Here is a 19838-nt window from a genome sequence, read left to right as displayed (position 1 = left end):
ACTAAACCATGAAATATGAACAATATATCAAAGAGACAGTAAGAAACTGTGGAAGTATTTGAGAGAACAAATGAAATGTTTTGCTCCGTTTGATGTGAGATTCAGTTGTACAATCTCATTTGGCCATTCTTTTGTCACCAGCTTCACTTCTTCTCTGTGTGTCATGGCAAATATATGATCTAAGAGGGCCTCTAAGATTCTCTCTTCACTTGCCCACATTCTTGATAAAACATATTAACTTGACAATGCTGCACTGCAATGCTTGCAGCATGCTGCAATGCTGGACTCTGAGGTTTAAAAAAAAGTTATACTTAATGTTGGTGTGGTTTGAGGGTAGTGGTGGTGATGGTGGTGATTGTTTTGCAGCAGATAACAAGCCTCACATCAAGATTCAGATCAGTGATAATATTGACGATGCTTAGTGACTGCTGAACAACGGGCACTTATTTTGTAACGTCTCAGCTTTTTTAGTTATGTCTTTTCTCACCCGGTCTCGCTTTGCTTTTGAGCTCTGTATTTCTGCTGTATTTCTTCAGTCTTCTGGCAATAGTTAACCTTACACGAAAGCGACGATTTATAGTTCTGCCTGGTGCTAAGAGGCAGCAAACTGAAGTACTGCTCTATCAGTGGGAATCATAGTACAATCTTCAGCCCTTTTCTGAAGCATCTCACCTTTCCTGTATTGAATTTTTGCTGAATGAAGGCTGCAATATTGACAGAGGAGATAGGCTTCTGACTAGTTTTCCATACACTTGGGGTAGATAGAATAAAAAAAAAAAAAAAATAAAAAAAAAAAACTGGCTGCAGCAAGCAGAAAAACTGAAAGATAAGAGGTTATGTTGCACCGTTGTGCTGCTCTTTTATATCTTATGCTCAGGTTATTTTGTAGAGAAATTCCCCAATAGAGAAGTTTACCCCAACTGTGTTGAGCATTTCAGCATTTAGCTCATCATCTTTGGTTTACCAGGCCACAACCACATCAAACAGCAGATTTAAAGAAATGCTAACTAGGTGTCAAACATATTGTACTTGGCATTTAGGGGTGAAAAAGCGCATTTATCAGCTTAAGGATGAGAAATGCAATGGAGATTAGAGATAAAAGAACAGTGTGTTTAAATTCATCATGGACACAAACACAATTTCTAATGTTAGCTACAGAAGATTTTCACAGTATTATTGTAGGGTCTTTACCTCTATCAGTCAACAAAATGCTGTGGATGAACAAAAGAGAAATGTAAATCAAATCAATATTTGCTGTGACCACCCTTTGCCTTCAAAACAGCATCAGTTCTTCTAGGTACACTTGCACACAGTTTTTGTAGGAACTCGGCTGGTAGGTTGTTCCAAATCTTGGAGATCTAACCACAGTGGATGTAGGCTTCCTCACATCCTTCTGTCTCTTCATGTAATCCCAGAGACACTCGATGATGTTGAGATCAGGACTCTGTGGGGGCCATACCATCACTTCCATTACTTCTTGTTCTTCTTTATGCTGAAGATAGTTCTTAATGACTTTGGCTGCATGTTTGGGGTCGTTGTCCTGCTGCAGAATACATTTGGGGCCAATAAACAATCATTTCTATTTCTGAAAGCATTCTTTGTTAACAGCATTTTTCACACCTGCCTGAAACTTTTGCACAGTACTGTAATATAAAAGTAATATTAAATAAAGAAAATGATATTGTTGCACACAGGCTTCCTTTTAGATCTCAAACAAGATGTGGAGGCTATAACTGAGACTGTTAGAACTTAATTTTTCATTTTGTTGTTTGCTGGATTGTTACTTGTTCAGACTTCTATTTGACTTATAAGCATGGCTTACATGGTTAAAATTTCTTTAACATTGTGCAAAAGTCTTGTGTGACCCTTAATTTCTCTGGTGTTTTGTATAAGAGAGGCCAGGCTTTATGAAGGTTTTTCAGCTGCTTTTTAAATCATTTTCATTTCAATTCTTGTACCTGAAGGAGAATATATTCTCAAAGTAGGTTTTAACTTTGCAAACATACAAATGAAGGTGTAGTATTGTCTGTATAAGACTCTTATTTCATAATCATTAGGAGGTGGTGATACTTTCAATGTAAAGTGCAGCAGCGGATCAACAAACACTAAATAAGAAAATAAAACATTTCTCATTTGAACTGAATCTGCTGTGATGCCGAGTGTTGGCTTTGGCCTTAAAATTACTGCAGAGATTTACCAGAAACGTGCAAAGCACAGAAGACTTTAAATAAAAAATACAGGTGGTTCACAACGGGCGATTTACTGCATTAAAATGATGCAATCCAAACATCAGTAAAACCACTGCTAAGACATCCACGTAATATATTTCACAAATCATGTTATTAAAGTTATGCTTCCATCATTAGGATTCAGACACTCCTCCAGTTTCCCATAGATTTTGGGAGGTTTATTCCCTACATTCAAGTTGAGGGGTCATATGATGACAATGATGCTTTGCTTCACAATCTCAAGAATGATATATCAGTTATATGAAATGGGTGTCAGCTGGTACTAATCTCTACATTGCATAGTTTAAAAAAAATTGTAGTCTGTGGGAGCAGGAAGCGTTGTTTGTAGTCACTCAATAGTGACTGTTAATTCTCTCCTCCATGTCAGAACATGCTCCATGCTCATAGGGAGATCATTTGTTGCTGGACTTTTCTGCTGGTCAATGTGAGCACAATAATCATATCATGTGATTTAAGGCCATATGTGCTGGACACCGTGTACATCAACAGGGATCTTGGTTCACATTGCTTGTTGGACTCTGCTGGGATGCTACTGATTCTAGTCCATACTTTTTAAGGGCCAAATTTTAGATGCAGCCAAGGGTGTAAAGTTCAGTCCTCTCAGGATCTTTTCTCTGCTTTTTGTAGATGACACAGTTCTGTTGGTTTTAAGTGATGGGGAACTGTGGCAGTGAATAGATGAATGGATTATAATGTTGTCTAATTTGTTGTAAGAATGTGCACTCCAATACAAATGACGCTGGAAATGAAAGGATTCTTGTTGATTTTTGATGTTCAGCTGTCAGCAAAGCCTTATTTCACATGAGGATTTGAAAATCTTGTTCTGTAAATTTTATGGTAAATGGTAAATGGTAAATGGCCTGTATTTATATAGCGCTTTACTAGTCCCTAAGGACCCCAAAGCGCTTTACATATCCAGTCATCCACCCATTCACACACACATTCACACACTGGTGATGGCAGCTACATTGTAGCCACAGCCACCCTGGGGCGCACTGACAGAGGCGAGGCTGCCGGACACTGGCGCCACCGGGCCCTCTGACCACCACCAGTAGGCAACGGGTGAAGTGTCTTGCCCAAGGACACAACGACCGAGACTGTCCAAGCCGGGGCTCGAACCGGCAACCTTCCGATTACAAGGCGAACTCCCAACTCTTGAGCCACAATCGCCCCTTTATGAAGTTGGCTGTTATGTGATGCAACACTACAGCAAGTCATATTGCATTTGTTTGTTCTTTGAGAGAAGCGTAAACATTGGAGTTTACAGAGGATCAATGAGCAAATAAAATAAGAAAGATGACTACCTTTATAATCAATCTGATAAGAGACCTATAATCTTAAACCACACAAGTCCTAATCCAATTTCAGTTGAGTTTAAAAGTGTAATAAGAGTTTTACAACCTCACAACACAGAGGGATGTAAGTGCACTGTGGACTTGATAAGAGATGTGGATCGATTACAGTGATTCAGAAGGTACTTTGCGAGAGACCAGGCTTTCAGAGTGGACTTGTACACAGTGTACACTCCCAGCCACCTATAGAGGATAGGAAAATCAAATTAGGTTTTAAAAACGAATGCAAATTATTAAAATAATATGCAGACTAAGTGTGGCGACAATAAGAAAACCATTTAAAGCATTTTGGTTAGACTAACCAGTGATCGATAATGTCAGCACAGGTGATGCATGTATTAGATTGCATCACTAAAAAAGCTGCAATGTAGGTATGATTTTATCTAAGTTTAAAAACAACAACAACTCTACAGTTTTGGAGTTCACTGATTTTTTTTGTGCCATTGTTCCCCTTTAAAATCTCAAGGCCACAGCCTCAGAACTTTTCAAAGTCTCCACGTCTCTGCTCATCAATACTTACCTGTTCTTACCAAAAGCCTTTTTTCATATTTAATGAGAATTTAAAATACAGCAACTCCTGTTTGAGTCAGATATACACACAGACTTTTTATAGCCGGATCTAGAGACTGAATGCTCCCATCTTGATGTCTTGTTTTGATCTTTGTGTATCAGAATATATTTAATTAAATCACTCTTTACTCAAGCTTCATGATGTTGACACCATAATTTATAATGCTTTTAGAATTGTCTCTGCAGCTTTATGAGAGGTTTTGCTTGGAGAGCTTGATTACTACAATTTGCAGCTGTTGTGCACACATAACAGACCAGCAGAGTAAAATACAGCCAGACATCACTTAATAGTGGTTTTGAGGCCACTGTTGAAAAAAAGGTTGCATGTATTCTTACCGTTTTTGTTAGAAGGATTTTTGTCTTTGTGTGAAGAATCCATCTACATCTGCCTCTTTAAAACATTGGAGTAGGGGTTTTAACTAACGCTAGCAGATGACTTTTTTTTAAGAAGTTTGGAAGTTTACATGACTGAGAAAGATCACTTGGAAAAGGAACAGAATTCAGGACAGTGACCATTTAACCAAAAATATAAACAATAATAAAACTGATGGTAGGACCAAAGAGTCAAAAATAACTTCCACAAATGAACTAAAACCTCATTTATTTATTGCCATATTTACTCATATTGATGTAAACTCATAGGCAGCTCTTATTTTAAGAATATTTATAGTCTTGTAATTGAATGTGCTTTGCTACTTAGTAAAAACCGACTGTTGTAACAGTGAGTTGGCCTGAAACAATCTTTGCAATTGCTACTCTCATCACTGAGCGTTTGAGTGTTTGGTCTTTGAATGAAAAGGTGCTCAGATAGTGATGTGTATTATCTTCGCAGCTGCAGCAGCAGTGGTTTGTTTTATAGTAAACAGAAGACACGCAGTGTTACAATGAGCTGTGTCTGTGTGTGTTTGTGTGTGTGAGAGTAAGCAGAAGTAAAAATATAAAGAAAATCAAATATTCTAAATATTGATTTTAAAAGCCTTTGTAAGAAGTGGTGGGATTATTGTCAAATTATTGACAAGAGAAGGGTCGAAAATCAATGTTCTGTATGATGATCGATCCTGCAAAGCATTTTGGGTGCAGTGACTGGTAGACATTGTCTGAAGAAATGTCTGAAGTGTTATGTTATGAAAAAGGTGGCTCAAACAGCGATGAGGAGGCGATGAAGTTGAGCAGGGCATAGTCACAATGGCAACTGTATGTGATGGTGTTATAAGTGCACATAATATAAGAGGACCCAATGAGGGCTGGAGCAATGTACCAACTACTGAAATGGTGTAAGTGCAGGTTTTTCAAGTGTTTCTCTATGGAAAGGGTTCAGAAATTCAAATCAAAGACACAGATAACATTTTTGGTTTGTGATAAAAGGCCTGTTATTGACGAAATGAACTAACTTTGTCTTTGTTTATAAATGATCTGATTTGAAATATTATTTTTTTAAATTTAAAATTTTGTAATTTTGATATTGATATTGATAAAATCCCTATAAAGATCTCTGCTTTTCATCGCCAAGCTTTTTTTAGCATGGACTCTTATTTACAAGCATAACTTTAGTCCACACAGTTATTATATCTGGAATAACAAGGATGTTTTATTTAAAAGAAAATCTCTCTTCTTAGATAGTTGGTTTAGGGATAACATTATTTTAGTCAACCAATTATTTGATTCAAATGGTACGCTTTTCTCCTATGAAGAATTTTATTTAATTTAGCTATAAATCGTCATGATTATACAAAAGTATTTGGCTCAATACCATCAGGGGTTTGTATGCTGTTTAAGAATCAACCTAATATCACTTCATTCCACAGGCCGTTGGCATCTCCCATACAAACTTTTGTTGGCAAGATTTGCTTTTCTAAGCAATCTAAAGACAACAATAAATCTATCAGATCTTTATTTCAGAGTACCATAACCACGCTACCATATGCCATTTTTTTCTGGAACGAAGTTTGGAGACTCCCTAATCAGTTTTTAATTACCAACAAAATTAAAGATATTTCTTATAAATTAATACACAGAATTTATCCTTCTAAAGATTATCTTCAAAGCAAATTCAATTTAGACATTGATACAAGCTGTAGCTTTTGTAAAACTTCCAAGGAGAATAAAAAAGAAAAAAAAAAAGTGTTTCTCTATGGAAAGGGTACAGAAATTCAAATCAGAGACACAGATAACATTTTTGGTTTGTGATAAAAGGCCCGTTATTGACAAAATGAACTAACTTTGTCTTTGTTTATAAATTATCTGATTTGAAATATTATTTTTTATTTGAAATGCTGCATTTAAAATATAGACACTGGGCTCACACACTCAATGGATTAGGGCTGTTCGATATAACGATATATATCGGATGACAATATAAAAACGTCTATCGTTTCATTTTATGCTGTCGTTTGTTTCGTGGTGTCACAAAATAAACTGTTTACAGCAATATTTTTTCATCGTTTTGATGGTCACTGTAGTGGCTATATTAATTTTGAAGTTCTCTCTTTCTCTTATGTTTAATATAACCACACTATGGACGGACAAGCGCCTGTTTTTATGTGTTGTGGTTAGCAACAACGACAAAAACACCATCGCGTGTCCGCTTGTTTATGTTCCACATAAACCTTTCACAATAAAGCTCAAGATCCTGTTGAGACTTTTCAAAATAAACTGAATCACGTGAAAGAGCAGATTATTTACGGATGAGAATTAAAAAAGAGCCGCCAGGTGCTAAAAAATAAACCTTAGACTCAAACGTTAGAACAGGCTTTTCCCCGCAGCACGCCGTGTAATAAATACTCACAAAGAAAACAGCGGCCGTTACAACTTATGTCTAAAAATATATAGTTTCATGCATCTGTTAAAACACTCGACTCCACATGACACGCAGCTGGAAACACTTCCTGCAAGTCGAGCTGCCCGAGAGTCACAGAATTTACAGAAAATGTTACATTTTTGTGATTTATATCGTTGGGACGATAGAATTCTTATATGGATATGAGATTTTGGTCATATCTCACAGCCCTACAATGGATGCACACAGGATAGTAGCACGAATACAGTTTCAAACTCTGTTATAAAATTCAGTTCATAATGACAGCACAAATGTATACAAACACTATTCAACTGACTGCAAGTAACAACTCAACTAACATGAACAATGGCAGATAAGCACTAGCTACTTCTGAATAGCTACTTTGTGCATCCAAAGACTGGAGGGAAATATAATACATCGGACATGCCCTGATTTTTAAAACAGACTTTACTGTGTCATTCACACAAAGTCAGAAATGGTTGCATTTTGTCATAGATGACCTGTGTTTCCAGCTCTATTTGAACTACACAATAATCTTTAGAGATGGGATCTGAGAAAGTAAATGGTGTAAGCAGGGTGTCTGGTTTGAGAAGCTCTTCTTTTTGAATATGATGTTCTGTCGGCCTCCTCAACCTTCAGCTGACGCTCAGTTTCCATGTATGTGCGAATATACAAGGCAAAAGGAAAAACTGTGGAAAAGTGGGATTAACATTGGTTCTTGTTTACCAGAGACACTGTGGTAAAATAAAGCATGAGATGAAGAGGCTCATTTGATGCGGGGTCAGCACTAATGCTGGCAAAGAAGGAGCAAACCTGGAAGGCAAAGCTTTTCTCAATCAGTCCAAGCTTGAACTCTCAGTTTTTGTCATTAGCTGTAGCAGCGTCTTTATACTTACGCCTGTAGTGATGAAGTGCTTTGAGAGACTGGTCTGTCAGCACATCAGGGCCGGTCTGCCTCCCACTCTGGACCCCCACCAATTTGCCTACAGGACAAATCGTTCCACCGAGGACGCTATCACCATAGCGCTCCACACTGCGCTGAGTCACCTGGAGCACCGAGGAAGCTATGTGAGAATGCTCTTTCTGGACTTCAGCTCAGCATTCAATCATATCATCCCGGAGATCCTGGTCCAGAAACTGTCTCACCTGGGACTCTCCACCCCCATCTGCCTCTGGATCAAGGACTTCCTGACAAATAGACCACAGTCTGTCAGACTCGGCCCCCACCGGTCCAGCACCATCACACTCAGCACCGGATCTCCACAAGGATGTGTTTTGAGTCCCCTCCTGTTTACGCTCTACACATCCGACTGCTCCCCTACCCATCTCTCAAACACCATCATAAAGTTCGCGGATGACACCACAGTAGTTGGACTCATCTCAAGGGGGGATGAGTCGGACTACAGAGATGAGGTCAACAGACTGACTGAGTGGTGTTCAGTTAACAACCTCCAACTGAACACCACGAAAACTAAAGAACTCATCTTGGACTTCAGGAAGGGCAGAGCAGACCCGGCCCCACTTTACATTCACGGGAGCTGTGTGGAGAGGGTACACTCCATGAGGTTTCTGGGCGTGCAGATATCTGATGACCTCTCCTGGACTGCAAATACTACAGCGGTGGTTAAAAAGGCCCAGCAGCGTCTCCACTTTCTGAGAGTGCTCAGGAGGAACAACCTGGAGGAGAGGCTGCTGGTGACATTTTACAGAGCCACCATAGAGAGCATCCTAACGTACGGCATAACAACATGGTATGCAGGGTGCTCAGCTGCAGACAGGAAAGTACTGCAGAGGGTCATCAACACAGCCCAGAAGATCACTGGCTGCTCTCTGCCCAGCCTGGAGGTCACTGCAAACTTTCGGTACCTCAGCAGAGCTGGCAATATCATCAAGGACCACTCTCACCCCAGCAACCAACTGTTTGAACTATTACCGTCAGGCCGACGGTACAGGTCACATAAAACCAGGACAAACAGATTCAGGGATAGCTTCTTTCCCAGAGCTATCACCGTAGTAAATAAGCACAAAAACAATTGAACCTATTCCATACCGTCACTGTCATTATATTATGCTGCTATTCATACTGTCATCATATTAATGCTGCTATCCTGTATATATTGTACATACTATTGTTTGAGTACTTACGATTGGTTTTTTTTGTACTTTTTATATTTTACATTTATATTTATTATTGAAACTTGCACCAAGGGAGTGGCACTCCAATTTCGTTGTACTCTGTACAATGACAATAAAGGCTATTCTATTCTATTCTATTCTATTCTATTCTATTCTATTCTATACCAGCTGCTTGAAATGAGTTTTCAACATAAGGCACCCAGTCTCAGTCTTAGAGATGACGTGAACAAGGAACTTAAACATTTTCTAATTATATTGCACTATATTTTAAACCAACATACAAATATAGAAGTGACCAGATGTTTGCAGCTACATGTCCTGAAATTAGCTGATTGTGGGTTTGAATGCTCTACAGGTTGGCTGGTGGGAGAATGGACACCTGCGACTACGGTATCACCCCTGGTCTCGCTATGGCTCTTTCTTGAAGCCCCTGGATGACTCCCAACATCTTCGAGTGGTCACATTGGAGGAGAGGCCCTTTGTCATAGTGGAACCTGCTGACCCAGGCACTGGCTCCTGCATCCGGGACTCTGTACCCTGCCGCATGCCCGTTAACTCCAGGTAATTCACAGCCACCACCCCTGGATGGACGAACAGAGAAGTGAAAACATCAAATAATCCATTCATTGCATTGCAAAAAAATATTCAATTATTCAAGTGTCTAGCTGTTTCCACACATCAACTCCACATGAGATCAGGAGAACATTTGGAATTGCCATTCCTCACAAGTAGAGGGAATACATACGACTCTGGGCTCAGTTTTCCTACTGGTAGCTAGGAATGAGGAAACATCAGATCACTGTGATTTTGTTAAAAAATGTAATGTGCTGTTCTCTCATGGGTATGAACAAGACATGCATAATTGCTCAGTTAAACACCATTTCATGTACAATCTGTCATTTACATTCTCATAAGCTGCTCTAGCTGGTAATGTCAAAATGTTTGGGTTTCATGCATGTATAAAAACTGGTTGAGATTGTATTTTAGTTCATATGATTTATGTACAGAAAAGCAATCTTCTAAACAATAAACACAACTAAAAAACACTTCTAAAAACTCCACAAATTAAATGGTTATTCATAGCATCCAAAAATCCATCTTTAGCCTGAAAATGTGCACGTCTGTCTTCATCACTGCAGGGGTGAAACCTTTGGTTTGGCTCACAGAGAGAGATCATATATGGGATGTACGGTGGCCCTGAGACGTCAGGTGCACTGCAACTTACAACAACATCAGCAAATAGGAAAATATTGCAAAAGCATACAAAAAATAGAAGTTAAAAAGACAACAGCATCACAAAACAGCTGCAGAAGCTGAAACATGCAACAGATTGCACTTCAAAGAATGTTTGTTGGTGTTGTGAGCGAGAAAAAAAATGCAAGAATATTCTGTTCTTTTTGCATAATTCAAATAATACTGATGATATATGTTTGCAGTTAGTTTTTTCCCCATCATATTATTTTCTCCTCAAACTCACTTCTGTTGTGTTTACTGAGTCCTTTTGTTTATCCGTTTATTTATTTATTTTTAGCTTTTGATGTTTTTTTTCCCATTTGCTGGCTCTTGTTCTTGTTTGACCTCCAAGAACCACCATAGGTATACGCAAAAATATGAAAAACAAAGTAATTGCTATGAAAACAAATAGAAATAGAGTTGCAATATGTTTTTGTAACAATTTGAAATAGGTGGCAACGCAAGATGACCTGTTGTTTGGCCATAAGCTGAAAAAAACAGAAGACTAGATACCCCAGTTTTCTATCAGCAAATACATCAAGATTGTTACAACAAGAGGTGCTTCAGTACATAATATGTGTTTTCTCCTTGTGTTATTTTCTCTGAGCTCTTATCAGCTGGCAAACGGTAGTAGAGAGTGGGAAAGAAGTTTCAAAAAGTTGTTAGATAAAGACCATCCTGAAACCACAAGGACCTTTGCCTTAATCCATTGTAAAATTGAGCTGTCTGGCCACACATCAAAGAACAGGACAGTACATCGTTATCGTTTCCAGGTGGAGTGTACATACAGAAAAAGGTTTAAAGAAAGGCTTACCTTCTGCGACCAGTAGATTAAAGAATAGAAAACAGCTGAATTATTTTGGCTGAATTTGAGAAAATGCATTTGTGTCTCTGTCTCTCTGTGTGTGTATATGTATGAAGTTAGTTGACATCAGATTAAAACGTGTTGAAAGAAACATGGATTTCTTACAGCTTTTTAATAGAAGTATGATGGAAGAAGCAAAGTAAAGGCAGGTTAATCTTTTCTTGTCCTGCAGAAATTGGGCATGTCTCCAACTGTGTGTGTGTGTGTGTGTGTGTGTGTGTGTGTGTGTGTGTGTGTGTGTGTGTGTGTGTGTGTGTGTGTGTGTGTGTGTGTGTGTGTGTGTGTGTGTGTGTGTGTGTGTGTGTTCTGCACCCCTTGTCTATCCCAGATAAGCTTCCTTCCTGCCAGTACTGTATATGACTTGGCCAACAGAGAGATAACAAGTTCATCCTCCATCAATTATTTTGGCTGAGAGTCAAGTTTGCTCCTTTACTAATCAACCCACTTCTTTTTATTACTTTCCATTATATGCATTTCTATACTTGCTTCTTACTCTCATTTTTCTTTTTTTAATTACATATGTAAGCATTTTCTGTTTGGCTGATTTGCTATCGTTTTTCTTCACCTGTCACAGCACCCTTGATCTGCTGCACTGTGTTTGCGAAGTTGTTTTTCCTTTTATTTTCTCCTGTGATCACCACCAAGGTCACGGTTGTTTGCTCAGTTTTTAAAATAAACACACAAAAAATACCTGAGCACAAGCAGGCACTAAAATGCAACTGTATTTTTCTCAACACGTTACTTGTCCTTTTTCAGTGTCACATCGCTCCTGTAAAATGCCTTGAAAAATAACATGCACAAAAAATGAACTGTACTGTAAAAGGATCTTGAGCAACAGAACTGTAGATATTCAGTCATTGTACTTGACCAGAGGAACACTGACCAATGAATCACACAGCACAGAAAATATACAGCAGATGAACAGTGCCTGAATGTCATGTGTTTAAGAAATAGGGAAGAAAGATTCAACAAAGATCTGAGACAGGACCTAAGAAATGCATCTCGACATGATTCACATAGTAGCCTAATCAGAAATGGAAGGGTGATTGTCAAGAAGCCATTCATAAGCAAGGGTGAGGAATGCTGACACAAAATTACTGACAAAAAAAGTTTCAGTTCAAATTGTCAATTTGTTTTGGAGGAAGTTAGGAGAGAGATACAACTCTGAGTGTCTCAATTGGCTCAATTATAGTTTGGAGCTACATTTCAGTCAGTGGTTTTGGGGATCTTGTAAAAATTGATGGAGTTATAAATGCAGAAAAGTGCCAACAGATTTTGATCCGCCATGCAGGGCCATCTGGAAGGCATCTGATTGGCCACAGCTTGATTTTTCAGTATGACGATGATGCCAAAATGACTGCCAGTGCTTCAAACACATACCTGTATAGAAAAACACACACTATGAGCCATTGAATGGTCTCCCTAGAGCAGGGATGTCCACCTCCAGGCCTCAAGGGCCGGTGTCCTGCAGGTTTTAGATGTGTGCTTGATCCAACACAGCTGATTTAAATGGCTAAATGACCTCCTCAACATGTCTTGAAGTTCTCCAGAGGCCTGTAATGAACTAATCATTTGATTCAGGTCTGTTGACCCAGGGTGATGTCTAAAACCTGCAGGACACTGGCCCTCGAGGCCTGGAGGTGGACATCCCTGCCCTAGAGCCTGGATCTCAACGTTATTGAAGCAATGTAGGGTCATTTTGACAGATAACAGGACAAACATTAGCAGTGTCCAAAGAAGAGCTTTAAATGTCCTTCCAGAAGCCTGAAGAACAATTCCTGAACAAAGCAATTATGTGAAAGTTTGCCTAAAAGAGCTCAGGAAGAGTTGAAGAGTAAAGACAATCATACCAAATACTGACTTTCTAAAAAAATAAACAAACAAAACCATTTAGATTTCACAGTTTCTTTAATAATAATGTTATAATCTATACAAACGTAAAGAGGAGTTAAATATTTCAATCTTGTGGGTTTGACCTTGTTTTGTCAGTTAAGACTGCCAAATGCACATTCTGCATTGTTAGAGAACAGAGCCAAGAGGGGGCCATAGCTAAGTGACTGAAGGACCATCAAATGGCCACGAGCTGTAAAGAGCTGATGGAGGGCACAGAAGCCACTTGACTGATAGTCATCTAAATGTACTTGGATTCCCATATGTCCATATAGATGTGCATGGTGCTTTGGTAAAGTGTTTGCTGTATGAAGCAAGGGAGAAGGGAGACATTTGAAGGTCTTTGCAGGAAATTTGTTTCCTTAAATTAGAAAAAATGAGTTTATTTCCATTTTAATAACGCAACACTTTTTCCTCCTGAACTGTCTGACCTGTCGAGCGTTGCTTCCCCTTACACAACAGCCAAACTGTCAGTATCGATCCACTCACAGTCCCTCGATAATAATTCACACCTTCCTCGCCTTCCTCAGCTTTTAGTTCTTCCTCCGTTATGAGCACCTCAGGGGGAGAACATATGCTCATTTTCTCACTCCCCAAGAACCTCACTTCTTTCATTTTCAATTTCTTTAACAGAAAAGAACCTTGTTTAGATCAAAGTGACCTGAAAAACAAACTTACAACATGTTTTTAAGAGAGTGTTTTAACTATGTCACCTTTCTCTCATCATCTCCTCAGTTTGGTGGTGGATGGTGTTAGACCCATGAAGCACTGCTGTAAAGGGTTCTGCATCGATGTACTAAAGCGCCTCGCCAAGATTGTAGGCTTCACCTATGACCTTTACCTGGTGACAAATGGGAGGCATGGGAAAAACATTGACGGGGAGTGGAACGGCATGGTAGGAGAGGTAAGCCTTCGAAACCTCTTGTATGCTGCCTGTTATTTGTAGGACCAGGGGGGATGTGGGCAATGTTTTCACAATGTTGGTTCGACATCTGTGTAAAAGGTGGAGCCAGCCTAGCAGGACAACAGGAAACAGGCACTGCTGTTGTAAACATCTCTACATTTAGGAGACACCAAGGTTTTTATGGTCTAAGCAGAGGACTGACTCAACCAGCATATAGATGACATGCTTCTGATTACAGGGTGTTGACTAAAATTACACAGTGATAGACACTAGAATAGGCTGGCCCATCTATGCGTTTATCCACTCATTTGTCCAGTCTCTTATTCAGGTTAGGACCACACTGCTACCTGTAATAGTAGGCATGATACTGAGTCAATAATCTTCATCGTGATAATTTAGGAGTTTTATATGTTGTTTCATAAGCATAAGAACCCGAGTTTTCTGAGTGACAGCTGTGTGCTTGGTTTCTCCTTGTTGAAATGAATAAATTTGATCCCTTATTTGTTTAAAACAAAGCATAATATTTTGTTTTGTTTAACTCTTGCATGAAAAAAGAAAAGTATAAATTTGTACTACATTTTTGCCATCAGTTCTTTTCCTTAGCAAAGCTATTTATGTTCTGTTCAAGGGTGTTTGTATTTAACGCACAAGTAAATAACTTGTATCTAACTCTTGTCACTCTCTGACAGAATGCAAATAGCAGCATGTGGGAGAGATAAAGTGGAAGTTTATAAAAATGTGTGCTCAGTAGCAAAAAGATCCAGCTTGCACACAGCATTTCCTCTGGGAGTGTGTTCTAAAATTTTGCAGCCCGGCTCACAAACACACCATGACCCTTTTTTGTGTGCCTCAGTAAGATATTGTAGTTATGTTTTTAATTCTCCGTTTTCCCAGTACAGAGTGCTGCTATCATTTTTCCTACTCTGTTTTTCTTTCTTTTGTTGTGTTTACAAAAAGGGGTTTGATTCGAGGGCTCCTGTGAAATTCTTTTTATCCTGCTTCAAACCTTTTAAAACGTGACCCATTGAGAGAGAGGATTGGACCTGAATCGAAGACGGAGCGAGGAAATATGGAGGGAGTCTGTCAGAAAGATTAGTGCTGGAGAAGTGTGTGTGTAAGTGTGAGTGTGTGAGAGAGAGAGAGAGAGAGACAATGCAGACTGTGAGATTGCTTGTACATGACCATGTGTGTCTTGGCAGATACCATGGTGTTTCTGTGATGCCAGTCCCCCCTGCGGCGGCTGGATTAATGAAGTTGGTTTAACATGGAGTTAAACATGGGAATGCAAATTATCACAGTCTATGTGTATTTGTGTGTGTGGACTTTGTGAGGGCAGTTTTATTTCATACAAATGAAGACAGTTTTGGAAAAAGTCATACGTTTCTGGTGGCTAAGGTTGAAGATTGCATGTCGTTTTGCATAAGCATTTACTCGACTTGGCATGAGCTCCACAAGTCTGTGCAGTACCTTGTAACATGTTATCCCATTTGACAACGTTCCAAAAACATTTGTGCATTGCCAGGACTATTTGGCTTTCCACATTTTCCAGTAATCGTTCGATGGGATGGAGATCAGGCGAGTGCAGAGTCCGTGGCACCTCCTTGATGGGCGACCTCAAACTACTGCAATGCTTTGTGGTTTGTTGGGTCTCATTTGTATGGTGGTGCACTGAATCCTTCTCAACAATGATTAATGTTTGACACTCCTGAGCTTCCAAAGATATTCCTAAAAGAGCACATCTTTAATATTCGTTGTATGAAAACGCCAGTAGCATGGAGTATTGCCCTTCATGCTTTTCCAGTAATTTGCCCCTACCTTTGTTTACCATGGTCAAACCTACTCATGGTGTCTTCTTGAGACACTGAAGGCCTATTGACCATTGGATTACTCTGCAATGCTTTGGATATCCTGTAAGCATAATTTTTAAATATGCAACGTGGAGTCTACTGGTCCTGACTAAATATTATTATTATGTGATCACATTGTGAGGACAGACTGTGTATGCTGTGCTTCATTCTCAGATAGGCCTCAGAGATGCAGGTGGCCTTCTTTCTTGCATTACAGCTGCCTCTTGCTCAGCTTTGCTAAGTAACTCATTAAGCTGCCTAATTATCGCAGCAGACAAACACATGTGCACAGGGACAGCTCCGCCCACATGAACCCTCTTTTTTTTTTTTCTTTTACTTTACCTGTCATATGCACTTCTGTTGAAAATATGCAGCAGTGCACTGTTTTTATTTGTTTGTCCTTTTCCTCCTCTGTGCTGCTATTTCATCCTATTCCAACCAACTATCATATCCTGTCAAAGTTACATATCACCAAGACAAATGCGTATAATCCCTCAGACATCAGCAAACCTCAGTGACCTTGCTTCTCAAGTGAAAGACTTTATAGTTGGGCAGTTTTTCCTATTTTTCATCATTTCTATCAGAACCTATATTATGACCTTCTTCTCTGAATGCCTTCAATCAGCCAGTCATTTCCTACATTCTTAAAGTTATTTTTTTTTCTTCACCCTTTACAGTGAATCACCCTAGTATAATCATTTTTGTTCGCAGCTTGCAGCAGTGAAGCACTTCCTAAAGAGAAGTGTCACAGGTGTTGCTTTCAGACCTCGCTGTATTCAAAAATCTTGAAATTAACAAGTTGAATTAAGTGGGGTAATTACCATGGAATGATTGAGGTTGGCAAGCAGAGAAGCAACTAATGACAGGTTATGAAAAGTGCGAAACCTGTGCGTTATCAGACTCTTAGAGAAGTTTATGGTCTCCAGAGGCTTCACAAACTATTTTTCCAATAAAAAAACTTTAGTGGTTGAACAGTTTCTGGCTGGATTTATTAGAAGAAGGTTGATTGATCTCATGCAGAGAGTGTTGACTTGCTCAGTATGTATATCATAGGCAATAAAGGGCATGAACATAGAGTTTTTCTTTTCTTTTCGGTCACTCTCATCTGTGCTTCTTTGAAGAACACAATGTGGCTGTGAGGTTTATCTATTAACCAATAAGTATAAAGTAGCAAAAAAGAGAAGAGACAGAGTAATTCCAGTGCGACAGTTATAAACACTTGAATTCATTACATTTTATTTATTTGAATAGTCAGTCAACATCATTGTGATCAAGTGTATCTGCAGATTTTACTCCAAATAGTAGACTGTAAGATAGTGCTGTAAAAAAAACTGTCAAATACTTACACCAATATGCTTCCTGGGGTATATTTGCGCTCAGCAATACATTTTGAATACCATTACACTCTCGATGTTAAAAGTATTGGCTGTAGAGGTGGAGGAAGATCTCAGCCTGGGCGTTTACCGTCTTATGTAGTCTGGAAGATGTGTGGATGGTGGGGTGGGTGCAGTTTTCTCTGTGGTGGGGTTGGGTGGACTGTCCAGGGCTCTGTGGAGCCGGGGGGCGCTACTGCACTGGGCCCCGGTCTGATGGGCCTGGGCCCCCCTTCCCTGGCGGGTCGCGGAGGGTGGGAGTGCCTACTGGGGTCAGCGGGGGAGCTGGCCCCAGGGAGGGGTTACCTGCCCCTCCCTTCCTTCCCTCCCCATCTCCAGCTGCCTCCCTCTTCCCGCTCCTCCACAACCACCCACACATGCAGGGCCTTGGAGTGGGGGTATGTCACCAGGGTGCAGAGGAGGCTACCCCCCCTCTGTCCCCTTCTGGCTGCCTCTGCCTCAATTTTATCCCACAACTTAGACATTCACATTATTCACACTCTCATTACACATACATATAGGATCTTGGGGGTGGGCACAATCACGGAGTCCAAATTACCATCAGGGTGTACACCTCACCCCTGACGTCGTTGCCCACCTCTCAATTTTAAATACACTTAGTCATTGAGGGCTAGCAGGAGGGACTATGCGCTTACCTGCTGCTCCTTGGCAGGTAGCTCCATGCCCTCCTGGGTTTTAATTGCACCTTAGAACACATATGCATCAACACTACAATGAGCGGGTGGAGGGAGGTTTGGAGTCTTCTCCCACCCCCATTCTCTGCGGCCTGCTGGAGCGGGAGGGCTAGTAGGAGGAGTTGGCCGTCCGACTGCGGTCTGGGGTGTGGGGCCTCCCTGCTGCTGCGGAGTCGGGGTGGTCTGCCTCTCCCCACCGCAGGGAAAAGGGTAACACCACCTGGGTCTGGGTGCAATTCCCCCCTCCAGGGGCAAGGGTACCTAGACCCGGTTTGTAGAGTACGCTTGGGGAGTGTGATCGTGTGTACAGCGTCTCTTTATGTCTGTCTCCACGTTGGTTGAGTGTGGAGTGAGTGCATTTGAGAGCATGAGGGTGGGAATGGATGTTTGTATCTGTGTGTGCCTGTATGTCTGTGTCTATATGTCAGGTTGGGTATCAGACGCCACCTCTCCGGGGACACCTCAGGCCCTCCAAGGTTTGGAGGCCTATCTCCACCCACCACCACTTCCCCTGCCGGTGGCGGACTCCCTCAGGTGTCGGTGTGTTGGTGGTTCTTTGTGTCTGGGGGTGGGCGTCCGGGTACACACTGGCTCACTCCTTGGCGGCCGCTTGTCGGGGCCTGGGGCCTGGGGCTCGCTCGGGCCCCTTTGGAGGTGGGGTGCCCCCGGCCTCTCGGCCTGGGGCTCGGTCACTCAGGCACAGCTGGGGGCCGGCGGAGCTCACGGGCGCGTCACTGCAACTCCCCCTGACTTCTGCTCCGCGGCTGCTGGGCGAGCCCTCATCTGGGACTCTCCTCAGCTCTTACTGGAACAGTGGCGCGGCTGCCCCTCTGTTGGTCTTCCATGGTCTCTTGTGTTCTGGGGGCCTCTGGATGTCTGGAGTTTTGATCTTCTCCATACCCGCTTCACACCCTGGAGGACGGGGCTGTGGCCCCCCCACACTCCCTAGCAGATCATTACATGGAGAAACCTTTGGAATGCAAGCATGCTGATCCACACAGGTATGCACACATGGGTATTCACAGACGCGGACTAAAGCTTTCTTGGCTGCTGCCTCAAAGCACACTGTGCGCTGTCTATCTTGCGTGCTGCACAATATCGTTTATTATTTAGTAAATATTGATATCTATGACTAGCTAGTTTATTGTGATGGTGCTTTGTTTTCTCTATTATTATGTTGCTCTTTGTTGTTTGCTGTCTCCTCTGTTTGTTTTTTTTGTTTGTTTTTTTTTTTTTCTCCATACAGGTGACCCAGGAGTTCTTTTTTTTTTTCTCTCTCTTCCCCCCCCTTCTCACCGTCTCTTCTCCCCTTTGGTTTTCTTTCTTTCTCTCCCCCTCTTTCTCTCATTCATTCCCCCTGTACTATTTATTAAAAAAAAAAAAAAAAAAAAAAAAAAATGACAAAGGATGAACTGAAGCTCTGCCATCACGTAATGTCGCATACTGCTGTTTCTGATGTCATTTAAAAAAAAAAAAAAAAAAAAAAATATTGGCTGTATCTCAAATAACTGAACCCACCATGTATTAAGCTGACTTTGGACTTTATTTTGAGGACTGTCCAATAATGTCCAGCAATGTTTTTCAAAAAAATTGGCAAGAGATAACAGTACATGGTAACTGATGAGTAATAGCTGGCAGTTGTTGTTATGTTGCCATCTGAGCTTGCTGGGTTGTAACTGACTTCAGTTAAAAAATACAACGTTTTTAAGTAGAATTGTAAGAAAAGACAGCTATATAATATAAATGTGTTGTTCATAAGCAAACAGAGGGGAAAAAGTGAAGGAATACAGCTGTGCAGTGTAATTCAGAGCATGATATCATTTGAGTAGCATGAGATAGGAGAACAGTTGGAGAACTGTAATGCTAACCCACCGGCAGCATTGCTGCCAGTATTTTACTGATTATCTACACATAAATCTTTAACAGG

The 19838-nt window shown here is 40.7% G+C and overlaps 1 protein-coding gene across 2 annotated transcripts in view; it reads left to right on the top strand.

The window, feature by feature from the left end:
• Nucleotides 1-19838, top strand: part of grin2da (glutamate receptor, ionotropic, N-methyl D-aspartate 2D, a) — a 249319-nt gene that overhangs the window by 172385 nt on the left and 57096 nt on the right. For both annotated transcript variants that reach the window (XM_026156009.1, XM_026156011.1), the window contains 2 exons: nt 9460-9665; nt 13828-13996. In XM_026156009.1, the coding sequence (XP_026011794.1) occupies nt 9460-9665; nt 13828-13996 (375 nt within the window). The remainder of the gene's footprint in view (nt 1-9459; nt 9666-13827; nt 13997-19838) is intronic.

This window comes from Astatotilapia calliptera, chromosome 22 (genome assembly GCF_900246225.1).
Source record: "Astatotilapia calliptera chromosome 22, fAstCal1.2, whole genome shotgun sequence".
NCBI classification, from domain to species: domain Eukaryota; kingdom Metazoa; phylum Chordata; class Actinopteri; order Cichliformes; family Cichlidae; genus Astatotilapia; species Astatotilapia calliptera.
This window is presented reverse-complemented; position numbering and strand designations above follow the sequence as displayed.